Source organism: Narcine bancroftii, chromosome 9 (genome assembly GCF_036971445.1).
Source record: "Narcine bancroftii isolate sNarBan1 chromosome 9, sNarBan1.hap1, whole genome shotgun sequence".
NCBI classification, from domain to species: Eukaryota; Metazoa; Chordata; class Chondrichthyes; order Torpediniformes; family Narcinidae; genus Narcine; species Narcine bancroftii.
In genome coordinates this window covers 20,784,042-20,796,236 of record NC_091477.1, presented here as the reverse complement: position 1 = coordinate 20,796,236, position 12,195 = coordinate 20,784,042, and the positions used below count along the sequence as shown (strand labels likewise).

Below are 12,195 nucleotides of genomic sequence, written 5' to 3'. Positions count from 1 at the left end.
TTGCTTGCTTGCTTGCTTGCTTGCTTGCTTGCTTGCTTGCTTGCTTGCTTGCTTGCTTGCTTGCTTGCTTGCTTGCTTGCTTGCTTGCTTGCTTGCTTGCTTGCTTGCTTGCTTGCTTGCTTGCTTGCTTGCTTGCTTGCTTGCTTGCTTGCTTGCTTGCTTGCTTGCTTGCTTGCTTGCTTGCTTGCTTGCTTGCTTGCTTGCTTGCTTGCTTGCTTGCTTGCTTGCTTGCTTGCTTGCTTGCTTGCTTGCTTGCTTGCTTGCTTGCTTGCTTGCTTGCTTGCTTGCTTGCTTGCTTGCTTGCTTGCTTGCTTGCTTGCTTGCTTGCTTGCTTGCTTGCTTGCTTGCTTGCTTGCTTGCTTGCTTGCTTGCTTGCTTGCTTGCTTGCTTGCTTGCTTGCTTGCTTGCTTGCTTGCTTGCTTGCTTGCTTGCTTGCTTGCTTGCTTGCTTGCTTGCTTGCTTGCTTGCTTGCTTGCTTGCTTGCTTGCTTGCTTGCTTGCTTGCTTGCTTGCTTGCTTGCTTGCTTGCTTGCTTGCTTGCTTGCTTGCTTGCTTGCTTGCTTGCTTGCTTGCTTGCTTGCTTGCTTGCTTGCTTGCTTGCTTGCTTGCTTGCTTGCTTGCTTGCTTGCTTGCTTGCTTGCTTGCTTGCTTGCTTGCTTGCTTGCTTGCTTGCTTGCTTGCTTGCTTGCTTGCTTGCTTGCTTGCTTGCTTGCTTGCTTGCTTGCTTGCTTGCTTGCTTGCTTGCTTGCTTGCTTGCTTGCTTGCTTGCTTGCTTGCTTGCTTGCTTGCTTGCTTGCTTGCTTGCTTGCTTGCTTGCTTGCTTGCTTGCTTGCTTGCTTGCTTGCTTGCTTGCTTGCTTGCTTGCTTGCTTGCTTGCTTGCTTGCTTGCTTGCTTGCTTGCTTGCTTGCTTGCTTGCTTGCTTGCTTGCTTGCTTGCTTGCTTGCTTGCTTGCTTGCTTGCTTGCTTGCTTGCTTGCTTGCTTGCTTGCTTGCTTGCTTGCTTGCTTGCTTGCTTGCTTGCTTGCTTGCTTGCTTGCTTGCTTGCTTGCTTGCTTGCTTGCTTGCTTGCTTGCTTGCTTGCTTGCTTGCTTGCTTGCTTGCTTGCTTGCTTGCTTGCTTGCTTGCTTGCTTGCTTGCTTGCTTGCTTGCTTGCTTGCTTGCTTGCTTGCTTGCTTGCTTGCTTGCTTGCTTGCTTGCTTGCTTGCTTGCTTGCTTGCTTGCTTGCTTGCTTGCTTGCTTGCTTGCTTGCTTGCTTGCTTGCTTGCTTGCTTGCTTGCTTGCTTGCTTGCTTGCTTGCTTGCTTGCTTGCTTGCTTGCTTGCTTGCTTGCTTGCTTGCTTGCTTGCTTGCTTGCTTGCTTGCTTGCTTGCTTGCTTGCTTGCTTGCTTGCTTGCTTGCTTGCTTGCTTGCTTGCTTGCTTGCTTGCTTGCTTGCTTGCTTGCTTGCTTGCTTGCTTGCTTGCTTGCTTGCTTGCTTGCTTGCTTGCTTGCTTGCTTGCTTGCTTGCTTGCTTGCTTGCTTGCTTGCTTGCTTGCTTGCTTGCTTGCTTGCTTGCTTGCTTGCTTGCTTGCTTGCTTGCTTGCTTGCTTGCTTGCTTGCTTGCTTGCTTGCTTGCTTGCTTGCTTGCTTGCTTGCTTGCTTGCTTGCTTGCTTGCTTGCTTGCTTGCTTGCTTGCTTGCTTGCTTGCTTGCTTGCTTGCTTGCTTGCTTGCTTGCTTGCTTGCTTGCTTGCTTGCTTGCTTGCTTGCTTGCTTGCTTGCTTGCTTGCTTGCTTGCTTGCTTGCTTGCTTGCTTGCTTGCTTGCTTGCTTGCTTGCTTGCTTGCTTGCTTGCTTGCTTGCTTGCTTGCTTGCTTGCTTGCTTGCTTGCTTGCTTGCTTGCTTGCTTGCTTGCTTGCTTGCTTGCTTGCTTGCTTGCTTGCTTGCTTGCTTGCTTGCTTGCTTGCTTGCTTGCTTGCTTGCTTGCTTGCTTGCTTGCTTGCTTGCTTGCTTGCTTGCTTGCTTGCTTGCTTGCTTGCTTGCTTGCTTGCTTGCTTGCTTGCTTGCTTGCTTGCTTGCTTGCTTGCTTGCTTGCTTGCTTGCTTGCTTGCTTGCTTGCTTGCTTGCTTGCTTGCTTGCTTGCTTGCTTGCTTGCTTGCTTGCTTGCTTGCTTGCTTGCTTGCTTGCTTGCTTGCTTGCTTGCTTGCTTGCTTGCTTGCTTGCTTGCTTGCTTGCTTGCTTGCTTGCTTGCTTGCTTGCTTGCTTGCTTGCTTGCTTGCTTGCTTGCTTGCTTGCTTGCTTGCTTGCTTGCTTGCTTGCTTGCTTGCTTGCTTGCTTGCTTGCTTGCTTGCTTGCTTGCTTGCTTGCTTGCTTGCTTGCTTGCTTGCTTGCTTGCTTGCTTGCTTGCTTGCTTGCTTGCTTGCTTGCTTGCTTGCTTGCTTGCTTGCTTGCTTGCTTGCTTGCTTGCTTGCTTGCTTGCTTGCTTGCTTGCTTGCTTGCTTGCTTGCTTGCTTGCTTGCTTGCTTGCTTGCTTGCTTGCTTGCTTGCTTGCTTGCTTGCTTGCTTGCTTGCTTGCTTGCTTGCTTGCTTGCTTGCTTGCTTGCTTGCTTGCTTGCTTGCTTGCTTGCTTGCTTGCTTGCTTGCTTGCTTGCTTGCTTGCTTGCTTGCTTGCTTGCTTGCTTGCTTGCTTGCTTGCTTGCTTGCTTGCTTGCTTGCTTGCTTGCTTGCTTGCTTGCTTGCTTGCTTGCTTGCTTGCTTGCTTGCTTGCTTGCTTGCTTGCTTGCTTGCTTGCTTGCTTGCTTGCTTGCTTGCTTGCTTGCTTGCTTGCTTGCTTGCTTGCTTGCTTGCTTGCTTGCTTGCTTGCTTGCTTGCTTGCTTGCTTGCTTGCTTGCTTGCTTGCTTGCTTGCTTGCTTGCTTGCTTGCTTGCTTGCTTGCTTGCTTGCTTGCTTGCTTGCTTGCTTGCTTGCTTGCTTGCTTGCTTGCTTGCTTGCTTGCTTGCTTGCTTGCTTGCTTGCTTGCTTGCTTGCTTGCTTGCTTGCTTGCTTGCTTGCTTGCTTGCTTGCTTGCTTGCTTGCTTGCTTGCTTGCTTGCTTGCTTGCTTGCTTGCTTGCTTGCTTGCTTGCTTGCTTGCTTGCTTGCTTGCTTGCTTGCTTGCTTGCTTGCTTGCTTGCTTGCTTGCTTGCTTGCTTGCTTGCTTGCTTGCTTGCTTGCTTGCTTGCTTGCTTGCTTGCTTGCTTGCTTGCTTGCTTGCTTGCTTGCTTGCTTGCTTGCTTGCTTGCTTGCTTGCTTGCTTGCTTGCTTGCTTGCTTGCTTGCTTGCTTGCTTGCTTGCTTGCTTGCTTGCTTGCTTGCTTGCTTGCTTGCTTGCTTGCTTGCTTGCTTGCTTGCTTGCTTGCTTGCTTGCTTGCTTGCTTGCTTGCTTGCTTGCTTGCTTGCTTGCTTGCTTGCTTGCTTGCTTGCTTGCTTGCTTGCTTGCTTGCTTGCTTGCTTGCTTGCTTGCTTGCTTGCTTGCTTGCTTGCTTGCTTGCTTGCTTGCTTGCTTGCTTGCTTGCTTGCTTGCTTGCTTGCTTGCTTGCTTGCTTGCTTGCTTGCTTGCTTGCTTGCTTGCTTGCTTGCTTGCTTGCTTGCTTGCTTGCTTGCTTGCTTGCTTGCTTGCTTGCTTGCTTGCTTGCTTGCTTGCTTGCTTGCTTGCTTGCTTGCTTGCTTGCTTGCTTGCTTGCTTGCTTGCTTGCTTGCTTGCTTGCTTGCTTGCTTGCTTGCTTGCTTGCTTGCTTGCTTGCTTGCTTGCTTGCTTGCTTGCTTGCTTGCTTGCTTGCTTGCTTGCTTGCTTGCTTGCTTGCTTGCTTGCTTGCTTGCTTGCTTGCTTGCTTGCTTGCTTGCTTGCTTGCTTGCTTGCTTGCTTGCTTGCTTGCTTGCTTGCTTGCTTGCTTGCTTGCTTGCTTGCTTGCTTGCTTGCTTGCTTGCTTGCTTGCTTGCTTGCTTGCTTGCTTGCTTGCTTGCTTGCTTGCTTGCTTGCATGCATCTTTCCTCATCTCCCCCATATCCTACATGTTTTTTTTCACCCTCTCTTCTTCCTAACTTCTTAACGTTCTTTCACTTTCCCAGGTTCTCAGCAAAGTTAGTGCAATTACAGACCATCAAACTTTCCACACACAACTATTTTTCAAAGACTTTGATCGAGTTGATGACTTTTTTATTCCTCCAACCAATCTCATCATCAATCACATCAGGTACAGAGGTTTTACTTTTCTTTTCAAACACAAGATTTTAGTCTTTGTTCTTTTCCACATCAGAAGTGTTGAGCCATTCCACATCCATGGTAAACCAATTGGGACTAGGGAAACCTCAAAGTCTCAAGAGTTTTACTCAAAAGGGAGTGGACTATGAGAAAAAGATGGAGCAAGCTCATGCAGAAATAGAACCAAGAGACCTAGGTCCCCATAGCACAAAACCTGTTAAGATGAGCAACATTTCCATGAAAATTTTCTTTAAAGGTAGAAAATTCTGATGTTGCTTTCAGGTGCTACGTTACTGCTGCTTTTTCTGTATCTCAATTGAAAATCAACCACCCTGCTTGTTTTCGACTGACACAAAAGACCATTTTCATCACTATTCCAATTTGTAAGTGTTTACCTCAACAGTTCTGAGCATCCAACTCCTTAGGAGGTGGAAACCTTTGGTTCACTTGCATGCAATTGTGCCTCGAGCAATACAATTCTTTAGTTTAACCTCAGCCAAACATCTCACTTTCACATGCCAGTATCATAGGAGTTCATTTCATTAATGTTTTCCCCCAAGTCTGTCCATTTGGGTTTCAATGATGGTTTTTTTTAATACACAGAAATTAAGGAAAAATTTGCATTCTTACCTCCAGTATGGATGTTTACACAGGAAGCCCTTTTACCCCGCCTTCCTGTGTTGCACAGTTTGTCGGAGGGGAAACATTGTATTCATTAGCGTAGTTTCTTACCTTGAGCCTACAGCCACTCCATCAAAATGTGCAGTGGCCTTGGATTACAGGATGGAATTTAGCAAATAAATTCCATGAAATTTTTACACTGCCAAATTTCATATAATTTTCAGCTACTCAATCACTGTGTAAAAGTGCCTAAAGAAAACTATCAGTGTCATGGCCCAGGGTCATCAAAATGGTACCTTTGCAGACAAATTTGCTGACACCTCAAAAAGACCTTGAATTTCCAATGTTTGATTAACATTATCTTATGATGCAAAATCATTCTTATGATGCAAAATCATGTGAAATTGATGCTGTTCATTGAACTCTCTCTCATTTTCTTTAATAACCAGTCCTATTTTTGCATTATATATCTCACTATTTGAGTTTTCACATCATTATTTCATATTCCAGATTTATTGTCAGTACATACATGACATCACATACAACCCTGGGATTCTTTATCCTGCAGGTGAGGCAGGATTACCACTTATTGACAGTACAAAAAAAAAGACTCACATACATGTAAACAAATAAAGAAATGTAAACAAACTGACTGTATAATAGAGAAAAAAAATAAAGTGAAAAGTAAGAGCCCTTTAAATGAGTCCCTGATTGAGTTTGTTGTTGAGGAGTCTGATGGTGGAGGGGGTGCAAGACTCACGTCACATATCTCTTGATGGTAGCAGTGAGAACAGAGTGCATGCTGGGTGGTGTGGATATTTGATGATTGCTGCTGCTCTTGCTACATCTCCCTGTAGATGTTCTTAGATGGTGGGGAGGATTTTACCCATGATATCCTGGCCTGCATCCACTACCTTTAACAGGGTTTTCTTTTTTAGCGCTATTAGTTTCTCTTTATCAGACCACAATGCATTCTTTCCACCACATGTTTGTGGAAATTCACTAGGGTTTCTGATGTCATAACAAGCCTCTGCAAATTCCTGAGATAGATGAAAATACCATCTTAACCAATATTATTACACAAAATCATATATTGTGATATTATTACATGAGGAGGTAGAAGGAAAGGGAAATGTTACAAGTAGTCCTCTGGTCAAAGTCTGGAACTCTGCAAAGGCTATGGAAGCAATTGGTGCAGTGGCATCAGATATCCACCATTGCACATCTGGATGTAACACCAGACAATATTAAGTGACCTTACCCTTGTGATCATCTCATATTTAAGGGAAGTAAACAGAAGACTACCACCTCAGTTGAGCTACTTGTTCACTTACTGGAATAAATACAAATGAAAATAATGAGTAAAGCAATAAAAGGGGCATTTTGTATCAGTATGAAATAACCTGATCAGTGACTGTTGGAACTTGATTTGAGTTACACAAACAGCTTGGCAGATTAATTCTCAGTAAATGTACCAATTTAATTGATGCAAGTAAGCACCTCTTGCTCTCCCTCACCAAAACCCTGGACCTTATTCCTTTCAGATAGCCAAGACTTGACCAAGATGCAAAACCTGCAAGATAATCTTTAATGTGTAAACACAGATACTGTCACAGCATGTACTAGGGAGGTTAACATGGAGGCAAAAGCTGCACATGGCAAAATATAACCCATAGCCGATGGCATCCATCGTGAAAAAAAAGTTGCACTGATCTTTCTGACCTGTTCTCATTGTAGGCAATTGAATTGGAATGTTAATGATCTAATTATATACAGCCACCTAGAGCTTCCTTCCAACTTGCCCTTTGCCTGACCTACCAATACAACTATCCTGTTCCAAAATTAACCACTGAAGCAGATCATTTTATGCCAGCTGATTTATCCTGCAGCTATCAAAATGATTGCAAAAAGGTGAACTACTTGTGCAGAGGCTTGAAGCTCACTGATCAAGAGTTCCACATGGTGATCTCCACCTTACTGCCTATCTCACATGATGTAGTGCATGCATCTTTAGTGACAAAGGATGCAGTCAGAGCAAGTGATTCCATGGGGGTTGTCTACAGGCAGAAGGTTGCCAAGTTTTCTTGACTGTTATAGACATTGCAGCATGACAGAGTACAGAAAGATGGACAACATGTCAGTTTTGTTTAACTGGAAAGTTCTATTCCAAGGAGCCACCGGAGGGTTCAGAATATGTAGATACACTTTATGGCAGCGTAACAGATGTATATATCATTACATGCACGCGGCTTAAGTTCAAGTTAGACATACAGCACAGTAACAAGGCCATTTTGGCCTACGAGCCTGTGCCATCCAATTACACCCAATTGACCTCTAAACTACGCCTTCCCCCCCCCCCCCCCACACACACTTTTTGAACAGTGGGAGGAAATTGAGGCCCTCGGGGAAAACCCATAAAGTTACAGAGAGCAGGTGATTAGAATCCTGTCCCGATCGCTGGCACTGTAACAGTGTGGCGCTAACCAGGCTGCACTGTATTTACAAATATACCACAGAATTACCCAGTGTTCAGCTTCCAAGCTTTCTCTTTCATTGAAAACTCTCCTTCCTTACGCACAGAATCATACCACATGAATACATGGATGATAATAGTCCTTAGAAGATTGCTGTTTTCTTTAGTAAATAATCTTCGTTTCTCGTGAAGGGAGTGTCCGTCAACTCCTTAATGAAGCACTTACAATGAAACTATTAAAGTGCCAGTCGCCCAAGTTCAAATACAGCACTGCAAGGAGTTTGTACATTCTCCCCGTGACCTGCTTTGGTTTTCCCCAGCTGTTCAATTTTCCTCCCACCCTCCAAACTGTATGGGGTTGTCTATTAATTGGATGGCGCAGGTTTCAATGGCTTGAATCAACTTCTACGGCATTGTAATTTTTTTTTAATTATTGAAGCAGGTTTTGCACTATTATTCTGCAGGCCACATCAACTAGCTTAAAGTGATCGGCAGACTTTTCAAAATGTAAGGTGGTCTTGTTATGAAGGATTGATCATTTATTTTTTCCTTTGTTTAGATATGGATTTATTCTTCACAGCTCAGAAGCAGCACTTCACAAGATTGATCTGGAGACCGTATCCTATATCAAAACAATTAGCCTCAAGAACTACAGTTGCATCCCAGAGGCAATGGCCTACACTCATCTGGGTGGCTATCACATTATCCATTGTCAGACAAATGGCTCAAGCTTGCCCCAGTCACAGATCATCATTAACAGTGTCACTGATACTGTAATTGGATACAATGACAAGGTGTCAGGTACTCCATACATCTCCCCTGATGGGCATTACCTAGTCAGCACAGATGATTACAAGGGGTTAATTACAGTCCAGTCTATTACATTTCGGGGTGAGATCATGTCTGCATTTGAAATTGCTACAAATCTACACATTGTCGATGTCACCTTTCAGCCATCTTTCACAGAAGCCAACGAGTATTACATCTACGCCAGCTCCCGTGTTCAAACAGATGTGTTTTTCCTGGAGCTCTCATCGGGGAGTGTTAAATTCATTAAGGGCTTGAAAGTTCCCATTAAACAAAAGGACTGGTTGTGGAATGGCAACAACCGGGCAATAGTTAACAGTGGTCTATTTGGACAGCACTTGGCTACTCCATCTCAAGATTCCCTGTTCATCATAGGAGCAAGACAAAACGATTTGAACTGTGAGATATCCAAGATAACACGAGGCAACACAATCGTGTGGGTTGGGGAAGCATGAAAAGTCACAGAGTGGAGCAGCTAACTTCATCCAATGATCTTTTACACTGCTTTTAAGAGAACTGTACAGTTCACATCTGCATTTTTTTTTACACTGAAAACAATCTTACTGTACACAACTTTGCTGAACTTGGTGTTTTGATCATTGTGAACATTTGATTGCATCTCTTAGTTGAATAATAAACCTTTGTCAACATTTTCATTTTTAAAAAAAATCACTCATTGTCTATTCCATTTCTGCAGAAAAAGATAAATATATTTTCTATAACTTTTCACTGTGGACTACCATAAATGTATTCTAAAACACAAGAGCTACACAATGTTTCTTTTCCTCTCCTTTTCCATCTGTGGCTACGATAATTTTTACTTTGCAATCATTCTCATGTTTCCATCTTTTTTATGTGGGTGCGATGATAAACTACAGTCTTCAAAGGGTCACAAAGCAAAAACATTAAAGATACACGTGGATTAAAACTATTCAGCTAATTGTTGTTCAAGTATTTTGCTCTTCCCCTCTAGTTTTAAATTTATTGATGTACAGGAAGCAAATTCTAAAAATTCACAGATTGCTTCTGCTATGCCAAGATGTATGGCCAAGCCCTTCCCGCAGTGCACAGAAGAGGAGTCCAATGAGGAAGATACATTCACTGTGCCATTCATGCATTAGTTAACTGATGGTAAATGATGCTGAGTGGAGAAGAATTTCCACTTTTTAAAAGACAACATTAAGAGGAAGGTTGCGATAGGCCAAAACACGATTGCAATTTGCTGCATGTTGTAGCTAACGTACACTGTTTCAAAGCAGCCCCCTAACAAGTACCGACTCGTGGCAATTTCAGGACCAACAATACTGAAAAGTTCCTTCGCTATTGCCCTGGCCTGACCAAGAAAAACTGAACAACTATAAATCAAATCCCAAGTGACCTCTTGTGTTTCTTTCCCCAATACAGATTAGTCCCATTAGCTCCCATTTTACATGATCTCATCGCACAGTGAAGTGATCATTCCTTTTGTGGTTTTTTCCAAGTGAAATTGGGCACTTTGGGAAACTGAAACAGGTCTATGCAATTCACGTTAGGGTATCTGGCATTTTCCCAATATTAATTACACATTGAATTATGTCACTGTTTATGTATGATGTTTTCTCCCCTCCATACATCAGAGATTTGGATGCTACTTATGACCTTCATACAATAAAGAGTTTGCCATACCATCTGTGTATTTATGTCTACTCAATGGGACACATACATTAAGAGACTTTGCTAGGCAGCGTAAGAAATAAGTCCAAGTGAGTTACAATAAACTGGGAGTGCCATCTCCTGCTCAATATACTCATTCAATGAATGCCTCGGGAGGAGAATGTTGGCTATCAAAGATGTTTCCTTAGGGTATGGCCAAACACATACGCGAGGAAAATATTTCCACAGAGTCTAAAGAGACATTACATGTTCTCATCATGGGTAGTCAAAGTCACCTAACCACAGGATTGTTCCAGGTTCCCCTACAGCCACATCTCACATTTTGCACTTCCTGTAGGATGAGATGTCATCCAGGTGATTAAAGGGAGTAGGGGGTGAAGGTGGCTACTTAGAGGTCCCAACACGACACCAACCGAACATTGTTCCAGCAGAAAGGAGAAAGAGTGATTCCATCAGAGACACTTTATAATAAAGAGCTGTCCAAGTCTTTGTCCCCAGTATTATTCTCTTCCCACTCGATTCTTTACATGAATAAAGTTCAGTAACGATCAGCAAAACAGCGATTTTTAACTCCTACTTTGCTGATCGAAACACACTCTCGATCCATTTGCAACAACTGCTCAGCCTGTCTGGAAATTTATGTACCATTCAAAATGAGTGGAGATTCTCGTGCCTGAATACAAGAACAAACTCACCTTAGACCAGTGGTTCTCAACATTTTTCTTCCCACTCACATACCACTAAGTAATCCCTATGCCATCGGTGCTCTGTGATTAGTAAGGGGTTGCTTAAGGTGGTATGTGTGTGGAAAGAAGTTTGAAAACTGCTCTTTTTATCATGTCTAATTGACTCGTTATGTGCATGGTTTCATAACTCCAAAGGAAATGGGCCAATGGCAATTTTTCTCAAGCAAAATATTTCAGTAACATTTGGGTCTAGAGCAGTGATTCTCAACCTTCCCTTCCCACTCACATACCAAACATTTACTCTGGTCAACCAAGAAGCTATCCTGCACCACCTTCCAACTTTCCACCCAACAACACCAACCTACCATCACCCTCACAGACAGAACTTCCCTCCAGGCATTTCATTCACAGTTGAGAATCCCAGGTCTCTTTCACTCAATTTGTTTCTATCCTGCAGCCTTTTTTTATGTATTTTGCTTTTTATCCAGAACCATAGAACAAATTCAGCACAGAAATAGGTTACTTCTGCCCCTCTAGTCTGTGCCAAACTACTTTTTATTGCCTAGTCCCACTGACCTGCACTCCAAACCTCTCCCATCCGTATACCTGTCCAAATTTTCCTTAAATGTTAAAATTGGGCCCACATCTACACTTCAGCTAGAAGTTCATTCCATATTCCCACCACTCTGAGTGGAGAAGTTCCCCTTCATGTTCGACCTAAACTTTTTCCCTTCACCCTTGTCCTTTTGTTTGAATCTTACCCACCCTCAATGGAAAAAGCTTATCTATATTTATTCTTTTGCCTTTCAGGGCTGAAACCCTTCTCAGATTAGGCAAAAAGGTTCATGATTCTGGTAAAAAAGATCTTTTTTTTTTAAACCATACTTATGGCCAATTTTAAGGAATTCAGCTGCGTTTCAGTGCTACACGAGGTGCATGGTTACATACATCATTCCCTGTCATGAACAATCATTTGATGCTAAAGGCAAGGCAGTGTAGAGAGTACAGTGAATAATAAATATTTCAGCCAAAGCAAGGTGACTGCTCACCTCTCCTTCAGTAGTTCCATGGCACTACTTCCCTATCAAATCTTCTGGTTGGTTCTTCTAACCTTAAGCATCTTCTTGTCTTTCCAGTCTTAAAATTGTTTTACAACTTTGATGTGTTGCTGCATCAAGGAACAGTGAATTTTCCCTTTTTACTTGTTATACCATTCACAGAGTAAACTGTTGCAATACCTCTTGTGAAATAAATGTACAACCTGGAGGCAAAATTTATGCAGAAAACCCATGCTGTGAGATTTTCCAACTGTTATAATAAATTTCATAATTTGAAACATTGCAAAGTGTTGCCTATATTTTGCTTCTCTTTCTTTGATAAATAGGATTTTCTTTTACATTTTTGGTCAGATATAGATAAATTACACACAGCCTGTAATGTAGGTACTTAATTATATTTCAATAAACATCAGCAATACATCTTTGTCTCCTATGTATGCTGAAAAGACCAGTTGGGTTCCTCCAGCATTACAGTGTGATTATTTTCCCCCATGAATGATACATCTTGGCACAGACATTTAAAAAATTGCAATCTAAAGGATACCACACTCCCCAATTAAAACTATTATTGCTACATCTTTTCCAGGACATCAGTGCTAATGGAGTATATTGAATGGTATCATATAGTGCTACAGATTAAAGTGCAAACTAAACTGAAACACACTAAAGGTGGGTGCCAGCTTCCTG

The 12,195-nt window shown here is 42.8% G+C and overlaps 1 protein-coding gene across 44 annotated transcripts in view; it reads left to right on the top strand.

The window, feature by feature from the left end:
* LOC138743264 (follistatin-related protein 5-like) overlaps nucleotides 1–11,752 on the top strand; it is a 795,256-nt gene extending 783,504 nt beyond the window's left edge. For all 44 annotated transcript variants that reach the window (XM_069898295.1, XM_069898291.1, XM_069898292.1 and 41 more), the window contains 2 exons: nucleotides 4,078–4,202; nucleotides 7,864–11,752. In XM_069898295.1, coding sequence (XP_069754396.1) covers nucleotides 4,078–4,202; nucleotides 7,864–8,566 — 828 coding nt within the window. In that variant the 3' untranslated portion in view covers nucleotides 8,567–11,752. The remainder of the gene's footprint in view (nucleotides 1–4,077; nucleotides 4,203–7,863) is intronic.
* Nucleotides 11,753–12,195: the final 443 nt, after the last annotated feature.